The following is a 26,890-nucleotide window of genomic DNA, read 5'->3' as shown; positions in this document are numbered from 1 at the left end:
GCAGCCTCTGAAATGAAATTTTTGAAATCACTTCCTCTGTCTATACAGCAGTTATGTTGCTGCTGTTCAAAATGAGTGGCAAAGAGTTTGGTATTGCTTTGTTACGGTTTGTTAAAGAGATGGCATATGAGTCAGCACTTGGAGCACTCAGAAGGCTTTTGGTAAGGGTATGCCCAACTCTGCTCAAAATGTCAGCCTTAGGGCAAGTTGCTTAAACTTTTGTGGCGGTTGGCTATATGGAACTCTTGGAGAAATAAGTAATACACGTTTCTAGAAGCAGGGGAGCAAAGAGGAGTGTGTGAACTGAAAGGTCTACAGGATTGTTTTAGACCTCCTTAAGAGACTTCACATAAGAAACTGCTAAAAGCCGACTGCTCCAAATTGATTCCTTCCTTGTGTTCCTAGCTATTATAATAGAGTGACTGTTGTCTTATTTTCAATTATTTGTGATCCATGCATTAGTGGAAAACAAATGGGAAAACCTAAACAATCAGTGAAGAGTTCCTTCATTGTGCCTTTTTTTCTGTTACAAGATTCTCAGAGTAGCAGTTATTTTCTCTTTAAGGCAGACTTGAATTTGCTGTGTGGATTTATCTTAAAAACAACTCAGAATTACTTATTTTCTTTATAGAGTTAGCTGGTACCTGGTGTGTTTTTAGAACACTTTCTAGTGAGCTAAAGGCCAGGGCTTTTATTCTTTGGCTTCCAGTTCTGACACCGAAGCATTTCCAGATGCCCAAGGCGGGGGGAGCACTAACTGCTTGCAGCGTTGGAAGATAATGTGTTCCTCCTCCTGTTAGTAGTTGTGAAAAACTTCATTTTGTTGCGTTTTCCATTGTTCTGAAGCTAAACAGAGATCCCTTTTATTAGAATTTCCAAAAGTTAGCTGCGAGTAGTAGGAAGATGAGCTTAAAATGGATCCTCTTGCTCTAGGATACTGCACCTCCAATGCTTCCTCCAGAGAGAGGAAGTCCCCATGGCGTGCTGTGGGGCAGGTGGGGTTGGGCTGGGCACACCACTAGATCCCAGCACGAATGAGCGGTGTCAAGTCCCAGCCAGAGAATTTCTCCCCTGCACCTGCAGACCTCTGCTGTGGCCTTAGCAGGCTGGTTTGGGAGATAGTGCTGTGATAAAAATCACAAACCAAGCCCAGATGTGTTGGTTGGACTGGGGACAAGCGATATGGCAGGGTCCCTGAGGATGAATCCTCCCACCTTCCCCAAACCAAGGGGAGGTGGTTGAATCCACTTAGAAACAGCCTCCGGCAAAGCCGGCCCCTGGTCTGGATCTGGGTCTGGGGGGAAGTCTCGACTGTGGACAGTGCGGGTGTCCAGGACTGCGGGGCTTGGTGCTGGAGACGCAGCCTGGAAAGTGCAAGGCAGCAGGATGCTGACATGTTTTAGGCACCCAGTTTAATTTCAGATTATATGAGTTTGCCCTGCTGGGCTCATCAGCTCAGCAAAGAGGCTGAAGTAGCGGAGCAAAAGAAAGGGAGGGGCTGGGCTGCACGGGTGGGAGAGGGGGAGAGGAGAGGAGAGCTGGAATGGGAGGAAATCCCAGGAGATCTCTGTGAGCTAGCAGGCCTGCTTGTTTAACTCCATCCATATGGGCCTAAAATTAGGTTGTGAAAATCTGGCATCTAAAAAGGTGGTAAGTGGCTCCTCGGTCTTGTCCTGAAACCCTTCAAAAGTCTGAAACACTTCACATTACTTGTTGAATTTACAGCCCTGCCAATAACCAAAAAAAACCCAAACCACCTACCAAATTGGGGCTGAGTTTGGTCCGCTGCCATTGTTTTGTTGGAGGGGGTTGTTGCCTCTCGCAAGCATCTGCTTTTAATATATGACATAATTGCTAAGTTGGTACAGCAGCTCCTTAAAATGAAAATTAAGGCTCAGATATGGTATCTTCAAACAGAGAAAGAGATGAAGCGTTTCAGCGTGTGCCAAATGGTAAGTAGTGTTCAGAGAGTTATTTCTGTATCTGATGAAATTATAAAATACTGTTGTCTGCATATGGAGGTTATCAATACACAATTATTTCCAAGTGATTCTTAAAAGAGGTACACTGGGTATGTGCCATCCTATGTGGTTCAAAGCCACCAGTTCCTTGTTTTTGTCTGCATCCTCTTTTTTGCTTTGCCTTCTCTCATTTAAATCGTTTTTGCCAGGGACATTTCACTGCCTTTTAGGATAACCACCTCTCTCTTACATGCAGTGCTGATAATTCTCCTTTAACAAAAAGCTATTAGGTACAAGTAGTAGCTCATAACTTTGAGCAGCATTAAGAAGTACCCCGAAGTTTTCTTTTTAGTAGCAGCTTTGTAATTATTTCTTCATTGCACTTTGCCTGAGTAGGGGGGGAGTCTTTTATATGTTGACTTTATATGCTGTCTGCTCCAGAAGGAAAATGTTTGGAGTCTGGGAGCTGCTCTCTTAAATAACTGCCTTGAAGAAACGACTTAAAATTTCAATCAAACAGCTCGAGGTTTCACCAATTTACCTTATGGGATAAATGTTTTAGCATAAATGCAGACTATGTAATTATTATTCAAAGATTAGTTACTGGGATCGTTTTCTTGGATTTGTGCTGCTACTAGAAGTTTAGGAAGATGAAGTTGCTGTAGAACGGTGCTGCTGAGCCATGCGAAGCAACACAGGAGCTGTGAAGCCAGACAACACAAAATTGCCAGTTATTGTCAGTATTTCTTTTTCTGGTGAGTACAGGACTTGACCTCTCTGCATCCACTCAAGAGACGCTTTGGATGAGTTTCAGCTGCTTGGTTTGTAAAACATGGCTGTTGCTGCTGGTTTTGAATAGAGGAAGAGCAGAGTTGTCCTCTGATGCAGCACTCCCCAGGGGCCCCAGTCTTCACCTTCCCATCCCAAAGTGATGGAGCCTGTTTCTCCGTAGCAGAAATGCTTTTCAGCTGGCTAGAGGTGAGATTTCAGATCTTACCTTCTCCCTCAGTGCTTCACTTTTCCTACCTGCTGGCTCCAGGCAGCTTCCTGCTCACCAGATTGCTTCTCCCAGTGTGTTACATTACACAGGGAACTCGGGCATCTGGGTGGGTACGGATTTCATGGCCGGGGCCAAGGAGTTGGATGCTGCAGAAACAAACCTGGGCATCCCAGAGTCCTTTGTCTGTGCTACACTCTTCTCTCCAGTGACGGGAGATAAGCTCTGATGGGGTCAACTATTTTGCCTTCACACAGGCTGCAGAGAGGAGTAAAAATAATGTGCTGGTGCATAAAGTGGTGACCAAGTTTTAGCTGCAGTTGTATTTCAAGTGACACAGCGTTTGTATCTGAACTGTGAGTCAGGCGTGCAGCTGCAAATTGCTTTTATTTGCTGTCCTGGGTCCTGTGTCCTTTTATGTGGGAGATACTCTCATCATCACAGTCGTGTCATTGCAGACAGATTCCCTGCCCTTATTTAATGAGTTATACTCTTGATTTAAAAAAGTCTCATCTATAATTTTACCTCTCATTTCTGCCATGCTAAAGACACACCTGAAGCAAACACATCTCAGAAACTGGTTTTCTGCTGTAGTTGTCACCGGGCAAGCTAGAACCAGTGGCTAGCTCCATGCCCTACCCCCAGTTTGGGGAGAGCTGTGTTGTCAGGCAGGGCATGGAACCGCTTTTGAGTTGGAAAAACCCTTTCTTCGTTGTTTTTTTTTTTTTTATTGCACACAGAGAAGACACACAGTGACAACAGTTTATGAGCAGCAAGGAAGTGCTTTAGTCACTGCTGCCCCAATGGCAGGGGAGGAGTCGTGGTGTGCCCAGTGATTTCTGGAGAAAAGCAGTCTGCACCATGAACAGGACCAAACACCTATGCTGATTCCGACTGGGAGTAAACGGCTGTTAAAACTTTGCAATGCACTGTCGTCGATGTGCCTTCTGGAGGTGAGCACAGAGCCATGTGTTACTGTGGCTTGTTAGCCAGAAACCAAACTCTTTCAGGCAGCTCCATCCTAAAAGTTGGCTGTCATCTCTGATGCTGTGCAGGCTGGGCCAGATTAAGTATCAGGCACACACAGATTACATTAGCAGTCTGAAGGACACTCCTCTGCCCAGCAGATTTAAACCCTCAATAGTTTTCTTTCATACAAAAGCAAATCAGGTGCTGTTGCTCCTGGTAAATGGATCCTCTGGCCCAGTGTGCTGCAATAAGATATTCCAGGAAATGACCCTGGCAATTGGCCTGGAAGATTTCCTAAACCAGTGTAGCTGACTCCCTCTAACCTGCTGCACGCTGCACACTGCCTGGCCTTGCCTTGCCTTGCCTCTCTCCCTGCCTCCACAGCCATGCTTGGAGACTGCAATTTAATAAACTCAGTGCAGCTGGCACCAATTTGTAAACTATCGTGCGTAGGAGCAAACTGCCCTCACTCCCAAGAGCATTTGGCCTTGGATGTCAGCGCAAGCTGACCTGGCACTGAGTTTCTAGAGAGCTTTCCATTAAATTTTTACATACTGAAGGGTCAGAGGTGACATTGCAGTCCATTATCATGCCAATTTCACAAATCAATAGGTAAACAGATCAATATTCGGTTGCTTAATTTTTTTTCAGCCTTTTAAAGGGTGGAAGTGTGAATGATTATGCCAGAACAACATCTCTTTATTTTCTAAGAGAAACAGGTCCATGTTTTCAACTAGGTACATGTCTTAAACTGTGCCACAGCCAAAAGGCATCCTTCCACCACTGCTCTTTTCACCAAACCAATTCGAAAGGGGAATTCCGTAAGAAAATTCACTTCAAATTTAAGTGAAAAACTTCCTTTCTTCTACCTTACTCAGTACAAATCAGAACTGAAAAAAGTCTAGCCTGCACCTTTTGGGAATGCAGTGACTTAAAAGCGAGTTGTCTTATCGCTGTGAGTATAACTGAGGCAGCTAGCTTAAGTGACTTAACTAGAACATTAATCACATTCGAAGCTCTGCAAAGTGAAGAATTTTATAGCTGTAAGCAAGGCTGCTGCCAGCTCTTATCATGAAAACAAGGCGCTGGGGAAAATACCAGCTCTTGGCTGTCCGTGTTGCTTTGCATTGAGGAATCTCCTGTGCGTATGCGGTTGCCCATATGGTTCCTCTCCTGCCAAAGGCAAGAGAGAAATCACCTATATATGCTGACAACATGTTAATGAGCATCATCGTGCAACTCTGCAATAGGGACCATCTACTAATCTGACGTGATTCACAGTGTACACAGGGTGCAGTTCAAGGAAGATGGCTATTTAAAGTACAGCCCACATAATTCGGACTGATTTTTAGCTACAGGCAGACAAGTATGGGTCAGTAGCTATTTAGGATGTACCGCCTCATGCCAAGACTCCCTCCGTGTTCTGGCTATACCATCCAGCCACATATTTTAGTGTTTAGGAGAGATCAGAACAGAGGAACAAATGAAACACTGAAGATACATACATACATCAGCAAGACTGGTAACGGCAGAGGAAAATGGGATCTGGAAGAACACCATCTAAATTAGCTTTCTTATAACTGCATTTTGACTAGAGACAACAGTGTTTCTGTGCTTTCAAAGACACCACAAGCCCTCTATAAACAAAGATCAGAAGGATCAAGTCACACAGAAATTAATTAAAAAAATTAACATAGCAAAATTTGCTTGTGTCATGGAAAGACATTTGAAAAAAGTCACTGTGCTTGGAAAAAGATCTTTGAACATCACTGCTATTTCAAGCAGCTTTTCTCCAAGTTTTAGCATAGGCTGCCACAGCTGTCTTGAGCTCAAGTGCAATCTGGAGTTACATTAGTTCAAACAACATTCAGAAAACCAGAGGCGGCAGTTTTGTAGAAGCAGATGGGATTCAGCAAGAACAGTCACTCTTGGTTTGGGTCAAAGCTACTTTTAAACTTTGAGTACTTACAAACAGAAAGGTGAGAATGCATACCAGTTGTTAGGCAAAAATAGACTCTACCTTGCTTGTGCTACTACTAATACAAATTAGGCACCTATTTCCTCAGACCGCATTTGTTTTACCAGCACTACAGTACTCTACAAACTTCATCAGGTGAACAAAGTGTTGTACTCTTTCTTCTACACGTGTATTTTCAGAAGCGAATGAGCAAGCTGGTTGCAGTTTTGTCCCTGGGGATGAATGGGAGAAGAAAAACAAAACAGCATCACCTCCTATCCCACATGATGGTGTGTAAACCACAAACTCAAAACACTTTAACCTAAACTGACAGAAGAGACAGCAGGTTGAAAAATGTAGCTGGTATCAAGCAAGACATGATGACCCCAGCCCCCTTTCTGCACATCCAACTGCTAAACCTCTGCTAGCTGTGATCACAGCTTCTTCCATTGCAAATTTGGCAACACCAAGAACAGAGTATGACGGCCTGAAAGAAACGGAATACAAACAGAAGGGGCTCGTGTAGTGATTGTGTTATTCATTTGTACGTTTAATGAAAAACTCCGTTTGTTCAGTCATAGCTGCTGACGATTGACAGACTGCCACAAACCCCAGAATATCCACCCAGATTGCCACAAAATACACTGGATCACCTCCAGAGGCTCTGCCAGCACAATGCTGTTTTGTAAGAAACACTGTTCAAATCTGCACATACATCAAATTTTTGTTTAGTAAAGAAATGGCTATTTCAGGCTTCTGGGATGCCTTAGTTTAAACTATTTTCCCAATATTAAACTGTTCTTTTTATAAAAAAAAAAAAAAAAAGAAAAAAAAAGACAAAACCAGCAAGAAATTAAATGGCAACAGATTCAAGGTGTGATTTGCTTAAATTAATGACAGGTATGTGGAAATTTAATTACTATATTACATTTCAGTCCACTGCAAACAGTAAAAATATCAGAGGTCTTAAAATTCAGTCTGAATAAGATTTATTACTAAACCCACCACCCCTATCCTATCCTAACAGGCTAAGACATTGCATCTAACAAAATTACCCACCCCATTTTTAAAGAAACAGCAATGTTACTAAGAACAGCTCACTAAACATACAGAACTACATTAGCTAGGTAGAGTTTATTGCAAAACCAGGGAAGAGACAGCAAACTGGAAGTCTGTCTTCCATTTCAGATTTGTATCACTTGTTCAAGTTTCGGCCACTCGCGCACGCGCGCACACACACACACACGCAGCCTGTACACAGAAAAGTCGCTAACACATTTGAGTTCCCACAGTCTCACAAGAAACCTTAAAACATTTCAGTAAAAAGTTAAAATGAGATCTTTTACCACAAGGACTATAAAATCCACTCCCCCCCCCCCCCCCCCCCCCCCCCCCCCCGAGCTTCTAAGTTTTGGATTCTAAAAACCATACATAAAAAGGAAGAATTCTTTCAGTAGCACAAAGACTACCTCAAATATATCAAAGTAAGTCTAAGGAGCGTTAATGCAACTGAAAAAAAATGAAATGAAATGAAGACCTGCATCACACACAGTCAGTGTTCATCAATACGGTTGATAAGCTCTAAGTCTCTAAATGTAGTAGAGCATTGTTTGGTTTTGATTAACTTTTAATTCTGAAGTTACATAAAAAACCCAGTTGTATCAATTCTTAAGCCACTAGTTTCACGAGGAAAATGTCCCTTTCAAAATTTCAATAAATATGCTGACATGTAAAGTTAGTTGAGGTTGTCATGCAAGACAAGTTACATAACCAAGACCAACTCAATCTTTATAATAAAGGCAACTTGCATTCAAAAATGAACTTTACCCTTACAATTTTATTCAAAGGGTAAACATGAATTAACCCAGCTGTTTACCTGAATTACAAAAGTAAAATGATTCAATATGAAAATAAGAAACTGTCTACAAATCTCTGACAGTAATAAATTGCAATATACAATGCATACAGGAGTTATACAGAGCAACAAACTCTTGTACAAAACAAAAATATTTTAATACCTTTAAAATCCAATTATTATTTTTTTAAAATCATCATGAAAAAGATTTGAGTCAGAATTCACACCTCAATTAGTCAAGCTTCTGGTAGCTACATTACAGCTATTTAATATACAAAGAGATAAATCTCTTCACCAGTCATTAAACTGCCTCTTAGTTAGAGCTGCACAGCTTTTCCGTCTCGTGTTCCCAGATCCAAAGTTTTCTTCAAATCATGAGAACTGAATTTGTTGAACACCAGAGATCTAGAGAAAGAAAATGCAAGCTCAGATTCAAATGCACCTTTTCTGAAACTGCATCACAGCTAGCAGCCTTGAATTGTCACAAGTGTTGGAATGTCACAACAGCCAACACCAAAAGACAAAACAAAATTATAGAATCATAGAACGGTTTGGGTTGGAAGGGACCTCAAAGATCATCTAGTTCCAAGCTCCCTGCCACAGGCAGGGACACCTTCCCCTAGATCAGGTTGCTCAAAGCCTCATCCAATCTGGCCTTGAACGCCTCCAGGAATGGGGCATCCATAATTTCTCTGGGCAACCTGTTCCAGTGCCTTACTACCCTCCCAGGAAAGAATTTCTTCCTTACCTCTAATCTAAATCTACCTTCTTCTGGTTTAAAGCCATTGCCCCTTGTCCTATCACTACATAGCCTTGTCAAAAGTCCCTCTCCAGCTTTCTTGTAGGCCTCCTTTAAGTACTGGAAGGCTGCTGGAAGGTCTCCTCAGAGCTTTCTGTTCCCCAGGCTGAACAACCCCAACTCTCTCAGCCTGTCTTCATAGGAGAGGTGCTCTAGCCCTCTGATCATCTTTCAGAACAGGGAAGCTGAACTAAAATTTGAATTTTAGCAGTAGAAGGGAGAGCAGGGGATGGGACACAGTACCTGTTGATATGAAGTTGTATAGACCATAACATTCTGCTGTTGGCCATCTGTGGTTATTAAGCCTGCTGGCAACTGGTTAGCTGAAAGAAAGAGCATTTTAAGAACGTTAGACAGGAACTGCGGGATACCCGGAGCCTTGTTTGATGTGTGTCACCACTAAGTAACCTTTAGTTGTGGTCCGCTCGGGGACTATGGAGCTGCTCCTCTCCTGACAGCTACCATCCTGCACTGCTTACAGTCACACTTGCGACACACTTACACACAAGTCAACAAGTTATTCCCATTAGCACTTAAGAAAAAAATTCAAATTAATTTTGCATCAATCTAAAAGTAAGACTGCAGCTTGTTCTTCCCCTGTACGTATCTGAAGCAGAACATACACAGCTGTACGCTGGCGAATGGAGTGGAGTTTGCTATCTTGACCATTGGAAAATGCAATCTCCAGCATTCAATATCCTGAGAAACTTGGAGAGTTTGTTTTGTTTAGACATAAGGTCAGCATACACGTGCATGAGGAAGTCCCTGAAAACGTCACACTGCTTTATAAAACAGGATCCCTCAGGGACTGCGTAACGTGGAAGCCCCATGGAAGGTGGCGGAGATGACCAGAGACAGGCAATGACAAACAAAGGCACTGCCAGAGGCAAAGGCATTGATAGGAAGCCTAAGACCTGACATTACACTGGTTGACTTCAGCCTGTCCTTCAGGGTGCTGCACAAGAGCTCTGAATGTCACAGAGGGGAGAGGAGGCCAAGGAACGGAGTAAAAAGTACTTCTGAGATGCAGAGAGAAAACGCCAGGAGTGATGCCCTAAGATAAACCTTTACAGTAACACGTATGCTGAGCTCTGAGACATTCAGAGTATAATCATAGAATCGTTAAGGTTGGAAGGGACCTTAAAGATCATCTAGTTCCAACCCCCCTGCCATGGGCAGGGAAACCCTCCACTACACCAGGTTGCCCAAAGCCTCATCCAACCTGGCCTCGAATGCTTCCAGGGATGGGGCATCCACAGCTTCTCTGGGCAACCTGTTCCACTGCCTCACCACCCTCTGAGTGAAAAATTTCTTCCTTATATCTAATCTAAATATAGATTAGAGTAGATTATAGAGTAGATACGTTACAACTGCTACTTGGAAGAAAAGCAGCAAAACTCTTAAAAGTCACTGTAGCATAACATTTCCCACGAGGAGACAAACAATGGGCCTTTTTTCTTTCTGAAATATGGCTGTTACTATGTATAAATTAGATGTATAACCCACAAAAAAATTCTGAAAACACAGTGTAATCCATAAGAGCTGATGCTTAGGGGTTTTTAAAATGGAGGTTTTGGTTGGTGGCTGTGGGGTTTTTCCCTACCTTCATTGTACTAATTGTCAAATATTTAAGTTGCAAGTTCAGAGATGCAGTAAGATCATAGTGAGAAGTGGCTCGGGCAGGTCCAAAGTTTTACTGCCCTTCAATGCGCATGTTCCACATCCAACAGTTTAATGCCAAGCCTCTGACTCAGCCCTGGCATTGGGCTAAGACAACAGGGTAAGCGTTAGGCCACAGTAGTGCAGCTATTACTGCTGCTGCTGCGGTGAGACCATTGCTCCGAGTACATCTATAGCTGCCCCTATGGAGGGAAACACCTGCAGCACTTGACACCGTCAGTGATTTTACAGAAAATTTTCTTTCCTCCTTCTTCTACTACTGCAACATCTCCTTTGCATCCTGCAAAGACTTAAATTTCACTTCCAAAGTTGCTCTTTTCAAATCACAGCAAATTAGGGCTTATTTCATAGAGCACACTCAGGCTCCTAGGCCTGAGATATCTGAACAAGTGACTAGGAGCAGATCTTCAGCCTTCTGCCATTTAACAGGGACCATATCCAATTTGGGAAGGCGACAGAGGAGTCACAGTTTTAAGGGGATTCCTTTTTTCTGGTTTCCATTTTCTGGTGGGCGTTGTACTCAGCTAAGCAGAGCATGAGCATGCAGAAGAAAAGCTTTTTGTGAATTTGCCTCTTTGCCCAGACAAAATAAGATTCTGGATGCAGATGCAATCAGAAGTTTCCAACTATATATTCTCCTTCTACTCTTGAGCTGCAGTTTAAATATACAAAGTAACGCTTTTAGAACAATTCCTATATATTGATTTGAGAAGTTCCAAGCTGGACAGACTCCCAACAGCTCCAATCCAGAAACCATTATCAATATACCCAAGGTAAGTAAGTTGGGCCTATAGTTGTGCTAGTGCCTTACTACTTCTGAACCAAAGCTATTATATACAAGAGAGTACGGATAAGAGTTTACTATTTGCATCACCTAATCTTTAATTATAAAATTAAAATAGTCATATTAAAAAAAAATAAAGCTTTCTGTAAGTCCCCTGCAATATTTAGATTCTTAATTTCCAGCCAGTTTTATGACCAGAGTAAAAATATAATAAATTAAAAAGTGTCACTTACTAAATGCTTCCTCTGTGAGCTCCTCACCTAGACTGTCTCCAGTTGTAACTGTTCCCCCAATTCCCTTTTCTCCTTTCATTGCCTGGAAGGAGGAGAAGAAAGAAATGTATTAGAGTACAATTGGCTTGACATTGTTTCAAGATCCCAGGAGCTCTAGCCAAGGTTTGGAACTTGCAGAAGAGTCACTGTGCAGCAGCCTGAGTTTGAAATCCAAACCCATGAAACTCTATTGGATTTAAGAACATACATATTACAAGAATACATGAAGAGTGTTTTTCATTTTAGCCATGCTCCTCAGAAACAAAAGTTCCGCAAACTAGGATTGTGTAGTTCTAAGAAAGGCTTTCACCTTCTGCAGAAAGTCAAAGATTTGCAGTAATCCAGACAGAACAGTTAAGAGCATTTACAAGAAATCACAGCATCTCTGAACTACTGACAACGTGCAACATTTGCTTACCAACCACATGCAAGTGCCATCATCATACAACTAAGAGTTGACATTTAAAACGAGGATATTGGATCTCTTTTCCTACACCAAGGACTACAGCCAAAAGGATATCAGCACAGAACGCCAAGGCTCCCAGTCATCTGCATGCAGTTTTACAAGTATGAAGTTTGATGCTCTATGCTATTACATAAGAACATCTAAGAAAAATAATATAGGTGCAAAAAGTATTCTCTGATGTAGACTAAATACTAAACTACAGAACAGAAGCACTTCACTACATATGGTACCCTGAAGACAGAACTAGCTGGAATGGAGTTTTAAAACGGATGAGCAAAATCATCCAATCTATCCATCTAATCAAAATCCATTCCCACCAGTCTGTTACCACAGCATATACATCTGCAAAAATGGTCACTTCAGAATGATAAGTAGCACAGACCGACTTCAGACTTCATTGGAAGTACTGAAGCTAGTTAGGCACTACTTGCGTTTTTAATTGAAGCACGTACAGCACTCTGACGGCACGTGCAACTGCTACAAAGAACTGGAACAAGACAGCACACAGCAGTACTTCAACTTTCAGACTGCACCTCCTGTTACTCAGTTAGCACAGCAAATGATCTTCTGGGAAGGAGAAGCTTCAAGTGCTATCAGCAAATTAAATATCACTAGCAAGTCTGACCCCATTAACCAAAAACCTTAAATTTACAGAACAAAGAGTCAGAAGAGCATCTCTATCTACAACACTGCCAGTTTAGACATACCTGACTCACTCATGCTAGTAAAACCAAGCAGCCATACCAACAGAGGGATCCACTTTAAACAAAAAATTAAATTAATCTGCTTTGAGGTTTTTTCCCCAGGATTATTTTAACCCTGAACAACTTACTCATTCAGGACTATGAGGAAGAGAGGTAACTAGAGAAAAATACCTTTGATTTGTTTGGTTAAATCTGGTATTCTAGGGTAAAAGAACACCAAAGTAAAGAAGCAAGAAAGCATAATTCTCTTCAGTCTCCAGATAGGAGGTGGAGGAACAGGGGACCAGAACAAAAAACTCAAGCAGAAGCAACATCTTTTTCAAAAAGTTTAAATTGCTGAAAGGAAAAAAAAAAAGGTCACTTTTTGCTAGAGAAAGGATAAATTAAACTGCTTGGATCACATACCTACAAAGTACTATGTATCAAAAGCAAACAGAGGGACAGCATAAAAAAAACATATTAAAAAAACATTGAAGCAGATAGACTTCCATGTGAATCATTATTCCAACATGAGAAAAACAACTTTTTCTTTTGCAGATCTGAAGCCCAGACAAGCAATAGGAATTAGGCTAGTTCCTCCAAGGATGCAGTCTAGTACAGTTTTATTGATTGAACCCGAAGATGGAATCAAGTATTCTTAATAGGCACCTTTAAAGAACACAGTGATTTACTACCAGCTATATACTAGAGAATTTATTCAGTTGAAAGCTTTAACTACTTTGAATCAGCAAGTCTAATCAAAATGCTTACTTACTCCTTTTTCTCTTTATATCCTCTGGAATGCTTTTAGACATTGCATTAGTCCCTGACAATAGCTGTGAGATACTGTGCAAGTTATCCATTATACAATTACAAAGACAGGGAGCTAAAGATAAACACAATCAGGTTAAATAAATGAGGAAATACTGAAGAATACACCAACCTCTCTGAATTTTTGGAGGTATAATTTCAAAGGTTCAACATAGCTATCAAACCCCAAGGTAGACATGGCAAAGAGAATATCCTCTCCATTGATGGTCTTTCTTTTCTCTTGGTGACACCTCTCACTTGCTTCTGACGTTATAAAGCTGATGAATTCACTTACACACTCTTGCACACATTCTTTTGCATCCTTAGCAATCTAGTAAGAAAAAAGTATCATAAAATGATTAATCAAGATGTAAGAAGATTTAAAAAACCAAACAAAAATACACTAGATGAAAAAGGAAACATATCATCTCATGGTAATACCCATTTAGGCAACACCTGTATGTGAGGGAACTACTGGATGTCATCACTGCTCTATGTAAGGACAGCTGCAACATGATTTTAACATAAGTTTTACTATTTCAAGCAGCACAGCCAACTGCCAGGATCTCCTGACGTCGAAACTACACAAGCTTTTACATATAGATGCATCTCAGTATCCTTTACTTTCCTTACCTACACCTTCTCTTTAAACCTGTCCATTACAGTGTCATAGCCCACTTCCATCTTCCTTTTAATAGACCCAGCAGTTCCAATCCCACTGCAGTACATTTCCACAAATTCAGCAATGACAAGTATTTTTATCCTGTCCAGATTCAGGGACTAGAATACATGCCTAGCAGCAAGCTTCTCTAGTGCTTTAATAATCTGGTATAAATTTTCTAAATGAGAATTCAAATGAAGAAACATATGCCCCTGGCAAGAATGAAGTAAGTAAATTTGATTACAGTTTTCAGCTGGACAAAAGTAATTTACCTGACTTAAAATAACAGCAAGCATTACTCATGATTATTTGGGAAGCTGACAGGAGCCAACTGAAAGATTATAATAATTAAGATTCTTATTCTTCACATGAGAAGAACCTGTTTGCATTTTTTAAAAAATAATGAAGCAGGAACTGTATGTAGAATCTTTGCTAGTTCCTCCGATATTTTCAGTCACACAGGGCGAGATTTTCAGAAGAACTCATCAGCCAGCAGCTTCCCTTGCAGTTTTCCACAAAAACCTCCCTGATTTTACAAGAGAGCTCGACATCCCATATGCTAAATTCTTGAGAAAAATCTCATCTTAATCACTAAATTTTATGACAATATGGGCTAGTGAAGAGATTTTCACAGCTAAGATACAAATGTAACACCCAGATCTCCAGAAAGGCCTGAACACTATCAAAGTACAAGCAGATGCGACAAAATTTACTCTTGCTTCTATTTAGAGTGATCTCAAAAAATGAAAGGAAGAAAAAAAATCCACAGCTTTAGCTAGAGGAAATGTTACTGGGCAGGAATTGTATTGGAATACGCTTAGACAATCACCAGCTCAGCAGAATGGATTAAAAAGTCTATTCTTAGAAGTAAGAAATAAAATAAGTCTTTCAATATCTGGTCTTATCTGCTACATGGTATAAGGCAGACTTAGGTCATTTTGGTGTTTGGATACGTAAAAATTTGGGCGATGGAAGACTAACCATTCTGTTTCCTTCAGGACGAGGAACAGATTTTTATTTCATCCAAAATGGTTCACTTATTCCAAATTTTATGCACCTCAATAAAAGCAGATTAAATTTTATAAGAGACTTGCATATAAAATATTCTTACTGATATGGGATTGTCACCAATTCTGACCCATTATGACAATTTCAGAGAACACATCTTAGAAAAAGAAAGCCCTTGAAAGCCCTGTGAAGAACGCTGTTCTGGATACTCTCATTACAGCAGTCAGCAAAAGTTTTCAGAAACCTAAGAAAAATAGACTTGGTCTCAATCACCTGCTGCTCAGATTTTTTTCTTTTCTTTTCTTTTCCTTTTCTCCAATAAACCATGAATATTTGGAAAAATATATTGTTCTACCAACTCAAATTCATGCAGAAGAAGGAATAAAACTCATTAACACACTTTCTTTACCAGAGAAAGTATTACCTTTCCTGTTTGAGGTATGGCATTTTTCATTATCCTTGCCACATTTGCAATGGGAAGATATATATCTTGTTCTCTAAAACTCTCTTTTGAGCCATTTGTATCTTCATGATCATTCATACTGTCCTCTGTGTCTAATGAAACAAAGAAAAGTTAACAGAAATTGTATTTTATTTGATAGACAGTAGGCAATAATTAAGTCAGTTTAAAATCTTACACTGAAGGACGAAGACCTTTGAAAGCACAGTGTATTAACATTGTAAAAATAATTTTAAAAATAGATGTAACACCAGGCTACCTTATCGGTGTTCAATATCATCTTTATCATATTATGCACAGAAATGTGTGTGGCTGCTGAACACCAAACATTGTTAATGTCATGGCAAAACAAAAATTGTTTCCTAGAACATCAATTTTTTTGTCATCAGCCCAAAGGACTCAGTGTCAACATTGAAAAATCCAACCTCCACCTTCAGATTGCTGAAAAAATGCTTTATACAGTGAGGCGTTATGAATACAAACAATTACAAATTCTTAGTGTGGCAGAAGACAGCAGAGAACTAGATGAGAATTGCAAAGGGAAAATACATATATCTACACACACAGAGGAATAGCAGTATCTACTGCTACAACTCTTACCATCGTGAGGCTGTATCACATAGTGACTACCACCAATGTAATCTCCAGCAATTCCTAACTGAGAAGCATCCGTTGTAGAGCTATCACCATCCATCTGCAACCAGAAGAAAGAAACTTTTCAGGTACACTTGTTAGACTGTAAGTGCAGCTACTGATGAAAAACAGCACTGTAATCAACTTAGAACTATGAGACCAATTTATACAAAGTATGAATATTTTGCCATTTGGGAACAGTATTCTCACCCTCGTTACTGAGCTTTACTGACAGTGAAAATAGCGAAACTCTTGTGAATCTTCCCCAAAAACTCAACTAGAGGCAAAAAAACATTTGGCTCACGCAGCACATATGTAACAACCTCGTGTTGTTCCCATGAGAGTCTCACCAGACGAGGCCAAGGCACCTGTTTCTCTGAACAAGCCTCAAAACCTAATGCAAAAAATGGAGCACACCCTTCACTCACCATTACCCTCCACCCAGACAGCTGTTGTCAAGCCCATTGGCAAACTTTTCCCAACCAGACCTCAGGACAGGCTCTGCATCCTCATCCTCCTTGAGGCATCAGTCACTCCTTGATGTCTTCTAAGTCACATTTTCCTTTGCTTTACCTGCTTCTGTCCCACCTCACTTCTCTGGGCACCCTTCAGTGCTCCTCTCTGAACGTTCGTACGTGGTAGCCAACAAGTCTCCTTGAGGCTTTAGAGACTGGGTCACAGTTTAATAGCTAATTTGACTGCCAGGAGAATGAGAAGCGAAAAGTGCCAGTACTTCCCTCCCCTGCTAGGAACCTTTGTCCTGGAAGACACTGACCACGTTTCAGCTGAAGGAGTCTGGGAGAAGCCTGCCCTTCCTGCATTCCTCCTTCCAACAGGGGCAAAACTACCAAGATCAGCAGCAGTCCCTTGCTGGCAAGTCTCAACATTTGCTAGAAAACCTACTTTGAGAACAAGTAAAGAGGTCTCACAGTGCTGCTCTGAACCAAAGCTGTGGCCCAAGGCTCCCCAGCAGCCTTCTGTCCCACCACCCGGAAACATCGAATGTATGGTGCTTCTTGGTTCCACAGAGGTGAAAGAGGTGAAGATGCCTCCTACATCCCTTGGAAGTTCGCGCCTCTTCAGTGGGGACTTGCCACAGGTAAACAGCAACCCAACACATTGCTGGCTTAGCATCCACGTTTTGCCACAGTACACAACATGCAGAGAAGAGGAGGCTCTGGAGAGACCTTCTAGCAGCCGTCCAGTACCTAAAGAAGACCTACAAGAAAGCTGGAGAGGGACTTTCTACAAGGGCGTATAGCAATAGGACAAGGGGCAGTGGCTTTGAACCAAAAGAGGGTAGATTTAGATTAGAGGTAAGGATGAAATTCTTTACTGGGAGAGTGGTGAGGCACTGGAACAGGCTGCCCAGAGAAGCTGTGGATGCCCCATCCCTGGGAGTGTTCAAGGTCAGGTTGGATGAAGCTTTGAGCAACCTGGTGTAGTGGAAGGTGTCCCTGGTCATGATCTTTAAGGTCCCTTCCAATCCAAACTGTTCTATGATTCTATGATATATGTGCATTCTTGCAACAGCAAATGCTCCAGCCCATGTAACCTGTTACCATTTACATTTTGCCTTTCTAAAGGAAGAATGAATTTCCTTAAACACTATCATGAGGTGCTCAGTAGAAAGCTTAGATCTATATAAAATCATGGCAGACAACAGTTCTGCTTTTAAAGGGGTTATTTTAGCAGTGCAAAATGTAAGTTTGAACTCAAGTCTCCGGCCTTTCAAAACTTTTGAACAATCTTGACTTTTTCCAGTTGCAGGCGTAACTTGAAAATTAGTGTATTAAAAAATAAACTTTTGCAGAACATTTAGCTCCCATGCTTTCTTTTTCATGTAAGGTGGTATTTCTGCAGTCATGTGCTTTAATGAGACTCCTTTTGTAGAGAGGAATTAAGGCAAAAATTAAGGAAGGAGAAAGGGTTCCCAGCACACGCAAACTCTTTCAACACTGGCACACAAATCCAAAGATACTTTTGAAAACGTTTAGATGCACAGCACAAGATTCACCTTTGCCCCAAATCTTCTTGGCGACGTTTAACATCAAATGGCTCTGCTACCATTTGCTTATTTACCTGTTTGCTAGAAAACTAGCTCTTCCATTCCCATTCTACACTTCATGCTGTTCCTTCTCCAGACCAGCACTTCCATTCCTTCCCCCTTCCCACCCCAGCTGTTTCCGACCCGAGCAGCCGGCCTGGCTGCCAGGATACGCACACAGCCCCATGGGAGACAGAACCTGGCTCGATTCACTTGCTGACCTGCACCAGCTGTGTGGGTACCTGGGTGTCTTTGGAAAACTACCTCTGCCCCAAAGGGTCATAGAATCATAGAATGGTTAAGGTTGGAAGGGACCTTAAAGATCATCTAGTTCCAACCCCCCTGCCATGGGCAGGGAAACCCTCCACTACACCAGGTTGCCCAAAGCCTCATCCAACCTGGCCTTGAACACTTCCAGGGATGGGGCATCCACAACTTCTCTGGGTTGCGTGGTCATTGCCGGTGAGACCACGCAGCTCCCTTCTTTCCAGCCTGAAGAGAGAAGGGGAGGGAGAAGCAATCTCGAGCTGTTTTTATACCTCCCCAGAAACACAAGCAATTTAACCTCTCTCTAATCTGCACTTTGCCTGTGGCCACAGGGTTGGGTTTTCCTTTCAGACTTTTAGGCAACATCTGGTGCTACGCTTGGCCACAGATGCACACGTAACCCGAGTGCTGCTCCCATCAAGACAATACTACAACAGCTGGCTGCAGCTTTAGGAGCTGTTCAAGCAAAAAAACTCTTCTACCTTTTCTTCATTGTACAGAATATTGCACACATTGCTTCTTTTAAAGCACTTTTGATGGGCTTCTGTAAAACAGTTTTGCTTCTTACGCAGCAGCTCTGCCCCAAGGAGGGTAGCGTTTTAAGCACTGGATTTTCATCTGTCAGCCTTCACATAAATGCACTTTGTTTGCGTTTTGCAGACTCTTTGCTGGGAGACTTAACGTTGCTTTTCAGTTTTCCAAAGGGTCTGCAGTTTGCTTACTCAGTTCGCTGTTAACGACAATGCAAGGATACTGAAATCCTGCATGTCATGATCACCAAAATTGACGTCACCTGTCATTAAGAGAGCTGTCTCTCTCTTTTCCTTCTGCAATTTGAAGCAATTAATGTTCTGCAGTCTGGTAAATCCCAAAAGCTACCTCCAAAATTAAGTTAGAATTTTCTGGCAGTCTTGTTCTCAGTTTGGGCTCTCTGATCCCTACTGGAATTTAACTCAGAATTAGGGTGTCCACAAACTTTAAGCATAAAGTTTACTCAGCCTCAGTACTACTTTAAAATACCTCAATGTTTCTTCCCCTCTCCTTTTTCAGTCTTGTATGAAACATACCTTCTAAAATGTTTCCCTCTTTCAGGATTGCAATATTCTTCAAATTTCTGAAGCAATGTGCTAGTTCACTGGGTTCTGCTCACCTGTCCTGCACACTACCCCATCTGAATCTTTATTGCCAGAACCCAGCAATATTATTTAAGAAACCATCTTGCTTTCATTAGCCCAGCTCACCTTAAAATGACAATTCCTGCTTGAATCTCTTATAAACCTCTGCTGCATCTGTAGACAGTTTTGGCTATATTAGACTAAAGCATCCTCAAGGTATTATCTTTGCTTTTATTCTTTCCTGTGTGCACATTTCCATATCTACGTACAGTATGTATTATTTCACAATTAGTGATAATTTGAATGGAAGCTTATCAACATTATGAATCTAAAGTAGGGATTAGCAAAATTGACAGGAAAAGGCTTGCAAAAGAAAAAGGCAGATCTGTCTCAGATAAAGAAAACAGGCACCGAGCACGTAACATCAACTGAAATTACTTCTGCGGGCATGCCTTTAAGAAAGATTTTCAGCTGCCACGATGACCTTGGGACAGGAGATTACGGACAGCGTTAACACCCTTCTGCATAATGCTTAGCACAACCAGGTCCTAATCCAGGATCACAGGATAATTAATGTTGGAAGGGGCTTCAGAAGGTCTCTAGTCCAACCCCTGCTCAAAGCAGGGTCAGCTCAGAGCAGGTCACTCAAGGCTTCACACAGACACATCTTGAAGACTTCCATGGATGGAGCCTGCCCAGCTGCCCTGGGAGCCTCTTCCACTGCTTGGCTGGCCTTGCGGTGAGAAAAGGAGCAGAATCTCTACACACTACTTCAACCCAAGGAAGTTTGATGGAAGAATTTCAGTCAGATTTAATTCTGTCATTTAATTCAAATCTAGATCTAGGCATCTGAATATAGCAACTGTAATTAATATACCATCTAGTCACTCTACTAGTATTTCTTTGAGCCCGATGCATGATAAAAACATGACCCTGCTGAAAAATGTGGCCACTGCTATCGTAGTCATACTGAACACGCTTACATGCTCAACTATTATGGTTTTCATTTCAGATGTTCAAAACTCAAGTCAATCACCACATATCTGATTGTCAGTGCAGCACAATGTCTGTAATACACACAACACAATTCTCAGAAAATGAGAAAATGCTGCGCTCAATACACTGTTGCTAAATAATCCCCCCTTTAAACAAAAATAAAAAACAAACGAAACTTTCAGTGTCCTTGAAAAGGCAGCAGTCCAACACAGCATAGAACACACCTGCAAGAGGCACTTACTGCATGTTGTACATTACCCCTAGCCTTCAGCGCTAAGAAACCAGTAAAAGCTCCTCCACACATACATGTATTGACTGAACCAAGACTAAAAGCTAAGCATATCAGAAGCGACATGTCAGTCTCTACAGTGATCGTGTCATCATCTGATTTTTATCAACAAGAGAGAGAAACCAAGTACCAGACACTCAATCCAAATATTCAGTGATACACTGCAAAAAGCATCTGAATACAGAACGGCAGCACAAAGTTTTCTGGTGGTGGCTTTCTTTTTGGTTTTTTTTGTTTTTTTTTTTTTTTAATCTCTAAGGAAAGAGCATTACTAGGAATATACAAATTAATGGATGCAGGGAAATTAACCTAAGAAATATGTTAAAAGAGAAACACTTCAAATCAAGGGCATTGAAAAAAACTCAGTGATAAGGTGCAAGTAGAAATTTTCTGGAGGATGCTTAAAAAAAACGTGCTTCTGTCAGTTGCCCAAACCTCAAGACTATTCCTAGAATATATCTATACTGAATTAATAAAACCTCAGTATCTCAAGATTAAAAAGGATGCAAGATTTACTTTAAGAGCTCTCTTAAGAGAGCAGTATCAATGGCTCAGCTAAATGACAACTAAAGAACACAAGCCCAGACCTGTTAGCACGAGAGGAACAGTCTAAAAGGTAAGAATAGAATCAAAGAAAACAAGATTTTGTCTTAAGAATGGGGAAGTTATCTGGCAATGATTTGCAAAACTGGTCTCTAGAGGGAAACCAAAGGCCTCTTGTGATTTAAGCACTTTACGTGGTACTTATCCACTTCTTTCTCTCCCAAAACTGCTACCCCTACAAGAGGGACAGCAAAAAATGACATGCAATGAGCTGAAGCACTCGGTACACTTTCCCCACAGTTGTCCCTGCCAGAAGCAGGACAGAAACAGTAACTAAAGCTGTAGGCAGCAATCACTGCAGCCATTGTAGATTAAATTTCGCACCACACCTTATCACAAGAGATGTACAGCTGCAAAGCAGTTATGTAAGAGCAGAGACAAAGTTTTATTTGAGCTTTCTGCACCCTCACTTGCTGCTCCTACACAGAAACACTTTTTAATTGTTTTCAATTTCTGTTTATTTTTCAGTAACTTCTGAAGTACCTAATTTCTCACTGAATTCTCACCTGGCAGCAAAGCAGCATCTCCTGCAGCAAGAAACACCGAGTGGTAAACACATTCACGGGACACAGGACATTGTTCCAGCAGATCCACAAAAACGTAAAGCTAAAACCCCTTAGCGTGTGCCTAGAACACAAACAGATGCTGCACTGCCTCTCCCCATCTCAGGCTCCCTAATCTCTTGCATTCAGTGTTTTCCTCCACAGCAGAACAACATGAGGAGACGCAGAGACTGATGCCGAGAGGACCTGACAGTCACTAAGGCTCGTTAGCAACTGGGCTGTACCAGGCTCCTTCCCCTGGTCCACAGGGAGGAAACCTTTCCCTTATGGAATTCCAGTGAAGCCTTTTCACCTTTCCACCTTCTCCCTCCATGTACCAGTATTATCAACTTTATGGCACATCTTACAAGCTGCGATGTCACCGGACACAAGTCCCCTCCACATGGATCTAGCTGTGCTGGAGCATGCGGTGACTCCTGACTACGCTGGCTAACTGTTCACAAGCATGGCTAGCTCTAATACGTACGGGTGGACTAACAACGCACACATTTTTACATCAAGTAGAGTGGATCAGCAGTAGAGAGCAAGCAGGAGAAACTGAGTTTCCATGCCTTCTCTTTTTTGGCAGTAAAAAGAGAGAAGCCGCAGGGACAAAAAACAAGAACACAGGAACGGAGGCAGTTTTGTTGCTTTTGCAGAAGCTGGAAGAGGGCAGCAGTGCTGAAGCGCTCAACAGACAGCACCAGCATCTCCTTTCTCCTGCAACACTGACTGAAAGACTCATATTACCTTTCCATATTAAGTTTTTATTTTTTCTAGCATTTTTGGGGGTGAAAAACTAAGCTTATCTGTTTATTAAAGCAGCAATCCATAAATCCTGCCTTTTTCTAAGTTTGATAACATTTGTAAGTTGGTTATGTTCTTCCTTCATTGCAGTAGTACATCAAGTGTGCGAAGAAACTTATTCTCCTCAAGCAATAGGGCAAGAGATTTACAAAGTTAGTTCAGGACAGGCCAGTATTTTCAGTTGAAATTATAAAATTTGCTGACGCTTCCTTTTATTCTACTGATGTTATTTATGCATGTTGTTTAGCATGTGTATATATAGTCACATTTTGCACTTATTACAAGCATCCTGCCACTAAAACATCAATATCCAAATACTGTGTTTCTCCAAAGTCCTACTGCAAAACTCAGTACTGAAAAGTCAAGCTTCTTTCTAAGCAAAATTTTAAAGGTGAAGTGATATTAGATTTGCATCTGAAAGCACTAAAGGAAGAGCTTTGCAAACCTTTTTTTAAATGTTGACGAAACAAAATTATCTGTCTTTAAAAGTTTCATACTATTTCACGTTTCATATCTTCACAGTATTTTGAACAATCTTTATCACTCAATTTCTGTATGTTGCTCCCTTTAATTATTACCACAAATAAGAACTGGTAAATATTAAATTTTGAACTGCTGTAATTGCCTAATATTTAAGTCTAAAGAGGAACATCCGGTATTCTTAACTTCTTTCAAATATAATTTCATTGCTGTAACTGCTAGCAGCAAAGACCATATATAATCACCCGCTCATTGCGGAGGGCAAGCAACTCACGCAGACCTCATAAATAATGATTCAGATTAAACCATCTTGGGTGTCCCAGAGAATTATAGATGGATCTTCCCTTACCGTTATAACTGTCATGCTATAGGCCACATAAGCAAAGGGGAAAAAAAAAAGTAATCGCTAAGCTTATTGTTTAGGAACACTATGCTAATGATTGTGCATAAACACCATTTCTCCATTCCTGCAAGCCAATTAAAGTCAGACTGTGAATAATGCCCGAAGCGGCTCCTTCCATTTCGCTTTTCGCTACTATTTTGCCTGAGCTTCTTTTGAGAAAGCTGCAGGTTTTTTTAATTGATGATAACGTCCATCTATCAGCAAGATAAGCAAAGGTTACCACATAAAAGAGAGCCCATTCAAGGGCAGAAATCCAGATTTCTACACCCTTCACTGCCAAGAACTGTTTGGGTCATTGTTATCAATTATTTTGTCCTCCGAAAAGCAATCCAAGCACGCTAGGTAGCTTTTTCATGACAGTTCTTTGCAGAACAAAGTCTTTTTAGTTAAGCCTCGAAGAAATTGGTAGGGCTAGAGTTAACCGATTTTCTATTGCTGCAGTATTGCAGCAGAACCTAGGAAGGTTTCCTTAACCAGTATATTTTAATAGCCGCAGAAACATTAGTAGAACACAGGGTTTTTTTACTTTCCAGTACGATAGTCTGTGAATAACCTACACAACACTCTCCAAGATCACCAACTACGTCATTTCTGGACGCAGCAGTGGCTGGCATGCACCAGTATGCCCGAGAACACTTGCTGAACATACAGGAGTTGTTTAGACGTGGAGAGTGGCGGAGTCCCATCTCTCTCGCACCTGCCACGTGTGTTACAGGATAAGTCGTCGATGAAGCTCGGCTGTGCCAGCTGGTGGATCTCACCTCCTGATGTCATGCCCTTCAACGCTGCAATGGCAGCCAGTGCAAAGGCACCCGGGGGAAACCCTTCTACTTACACAAAGAGCCTCAAAGTCTTCCTTGCCCCCAGCTTGCATCTGTTCAATAGACACCTCATCTATCACAACTCCTTGTTTTCAAATCGAACAACACAACGCATCCCCAGTTATTTAGCAACTTTATTGCTGATCACCTTGGCTGCGATCTCCACGCTGACTGTGGCAGGCGCCCATACCCGCGGGGAGGAGAGGCCGCACGCCTGCGCCCGCCCGCTGCCCGGGAGCTGTTACCGGAGCCCTCCTGCAGACCACCGCCTCACCGTGACCGGATCGGGCCACCCGCACGGCCGCCCCGGGACTCTCACACCCCGCGGCCTCGCCCTACACTACTTATCCCTGCAAAGCACCGCCAGACCCTCAAGGAAATTTCGGTCCCAACAACGGCAGCAGCCGGGAGGCCGGGCAGCTCTGGCCCTGCTGCCCGGCTCCCGGCCCGGCGAGGGGCCGTGGGCGTGATGGAGGCCCGCCAGAAGCGAAGCGGAGCCCGGGCCCCACGCTCCCGCGGCGAGGGGAGGGGGCTCGGCGGCCTGCGGCGCCGGCCGGACAAAACCGAAAGGAATCGGAGCCCGCTCCGCTCGCGCACGGTGAGGCGCGGCCGCCACAACGCCGGCCCCCGAGCCCGCCATGCCGCCGGCGGCGGCGAGAGGAGCCCTAGGACGCACCGAGCGCGGCCGGAAAAGAAATCACCGCCGAGGGGTCGCGGCGGCCGGCACGCCGGTCCGGCGGGAGGCCGTGCGCCCCGCAGGTGCCCCGCCGCGACCTCAGCGGACACTCAGGGGTGCCGGGCACCCCGCCTGCCCGCACGCCGGCGGCCGCGGCTCGGCCCGCGGCGGACACGGCCGCGGGGCAACCGGTCTCCCGTCTCCGCCTCCTACCCCCCCCCCCCCTTCCCGCCTAGGCCACAAAATGGAGCCGGAGAGGGAAGGAGTCAGGGGAACGGGACCTCCTCGCGCCTGGCCCCGCGGTGAGAGGGGGGCATCGGCGGGGTCCGCCGCCCCGCCACCCCTGTCGAGACCCACCGCCGCCACTGCCACTGCCACCGCCGCCTCCCCACCCGCCCGCTCCGCTCCCCCGGCCGCGCGGTCCCCGCGCCTCCGGTCGCACAAAGAGGCGAGCGGCCGGTGGCGGGGCCCGCGGGCTGCCGCCCCCCACTTCCTGGTCCCCGCGGCGGCGGCGCGGCGGCAGCGCCGGGGCCCGGGGAGGGAGACGGACATTTCATTCGAGCCTGCAGTGGAACCGGTTACCAATCATTGGCCGGAGCCAGGCACAAACCTCCAGTGCGGCCCTGGTTGGCTCCCTCCGCAAATCGGCTGTTTGGTTGGACAGAAAATGGCTGCGAAGGAACCAGTCCCAGCGCGGAGCCCCGCTTCCCGCAGCCGGGCTGCCCTCCCTCCGCGCCGCCTCCCCGCCTCGCGCGCCGGCTCTTCCCCTCAACGCTCTCCCTCCCTCTGGCGCGGCGCGGCCCGGCCCGGCCCTGCCCGCCTCCTTTATGGGGACGGGGGCGCCGGGCGCGCCTGCCGAGGGGCGAACGGGGCCCGGCGGCTGGGCTGAGGCAAAAGCGCCTGGCGGGGCGCGTCTGCAGGCTCCTTTGCTTGTCCCCGGCAAAAGGGCTCTCTCCCGTGGGGTGCGGGGCTGGCGGTGGCGGTGTAGCGGGGTCGCTGACCAGGCGCAGCTCTTCCCCAGGGCTGTGGTAAAGGAACGCCGGGAGCTGGGGAACGGGGGAGAGCGGCGTCCCGGCTGTTTACCGATGGCCTCCTCCCCGTTCTTCGCCTCGATCACCTCAGCGGGGGGGCCTGCTGTCAGTAAGGCAGGCACCATCTTCATGGAGGGCCGAGGGGTTCCTTAGCTCTGTTCAGGGCTGTCCTACACCTGTGTCTAGGTTCGTCGGTCAGGAGGAAAAGACATTACGTCCCCGGTGGCTTCCAAGGGCTCACATTGACTGAGAAAGAAGAGGCTGACGAAGAGCTTGGTGAAGGAGGAGGGTGGCCCATGGGACCTAGGTCCCAACCAGCCATTTGGTGGGACAGAACCTTGGGTGAGAGAATGTGCAGTTCTGTGTTGCCCCTTTCCTCTGCAGAAATAAAATCTCACTGCAAACCTCATCGTTTCCCCCTGGTGATACAAGGCCTGAAGAGCATATTTCCCCTCTGCTTTTAGGCTTTCATATTTGAAGAAATATGAGCTTCTGGGTGAAGATGGTAATTGGACTGACTTCTCCACTGAGTTTTACAAACCTCTCTTACAAAACATTTATGTGAAACACTTCATAATCCACCAATCCTGCCATTCACTAGAATCCCAGAGAGGGATTTTCTAGGTGAAGGCATCCAAAGACGTTCCACACACCTGCCATCAACACACACGTATGTGCGAGCTCCGCAATGGAGGTAACAAGAATAATTTTGGTTTGTGCAGTTCTTGATAACCTATGGTCATTCTTTGTTACTTGAGGGTCTTTACCTAAACTGGTATGAAACTCATGTTTCACAATGGCCTCAGCTACCATTCTTC

General features: G+C 43.6%; 1 protein-coding gene across 4 annotated transcripts; it reads right to left on the bottom strand.

The window, feature by feature from the left end:
• Positions 1 to 7,288: 7,288 nt before the first annotated feature.
• Positions 7,289 to 25,685, bottom strand: NFYB (nuclear transcription factor Y subunit beta). Of its 4 annotated transcripts, none has more exons than XM_086610293.1 (7): positions 25,652 to 25,685; positions 15,963 to 16,056; positions 15,327 to 15,457; positions 13,367 to 13,564; positions 11,236 to 11,317; positions 8,782 to 8,861; positions 7,289 to 8,144 (listed from the first exon to the last, which is right to left on the bottom strand). In XM_086610293.1, exons 2-7 carry the CDS (start codon positions 16,054 to 16,056, stop codon positions 8,112 to 8,114), a joined length of 618 nt encoding a protein of 205 aa, XP_086466419.1. In that variant the 5' UTR covers positions 25,652 to 25,685; the 3' UTR covers positions 7,289 to 8,111. The 4 variants fall into 4 exon arrangements, with proteins under 4 accessions (XP_086466419.1, XP_086466420.1, XP_086466421.1 ...); XM_086610294.1 differs by lacking the exon at positions 25,652 to 25,685 and adding an exon at positions 25,624 to 25,647; XM_086610295.1 differs by lacking the exon at positions 25,652 to 25,685 and adding an exon at positions 21,819 to 21,827.
• Positions 25,686 to 26,890: the final 1,205 nt, after the last annotated feature.

The sequence above is a fragment of the Tauraco erythrolophus genome, chromosome 4 (assembly GCF_009769465.1).
Source record: "Tauraco erythrolophus isolate bTauEry1 chromosome 4, bTauEry1.pri, whole genome shotgun sequence".
In the NCBI taxonomy this organism is placed as follows: Eukaryota; Metazoa; Chordata; class Aves; order Musophagiformes; family Musophagidae; genus Tauraco; species Tauraco erythrolophus.
Note: the sequence above shows the minus strand (reverse complement) of the source record. Positions and strands in the feature narration are given on the sequence as shown.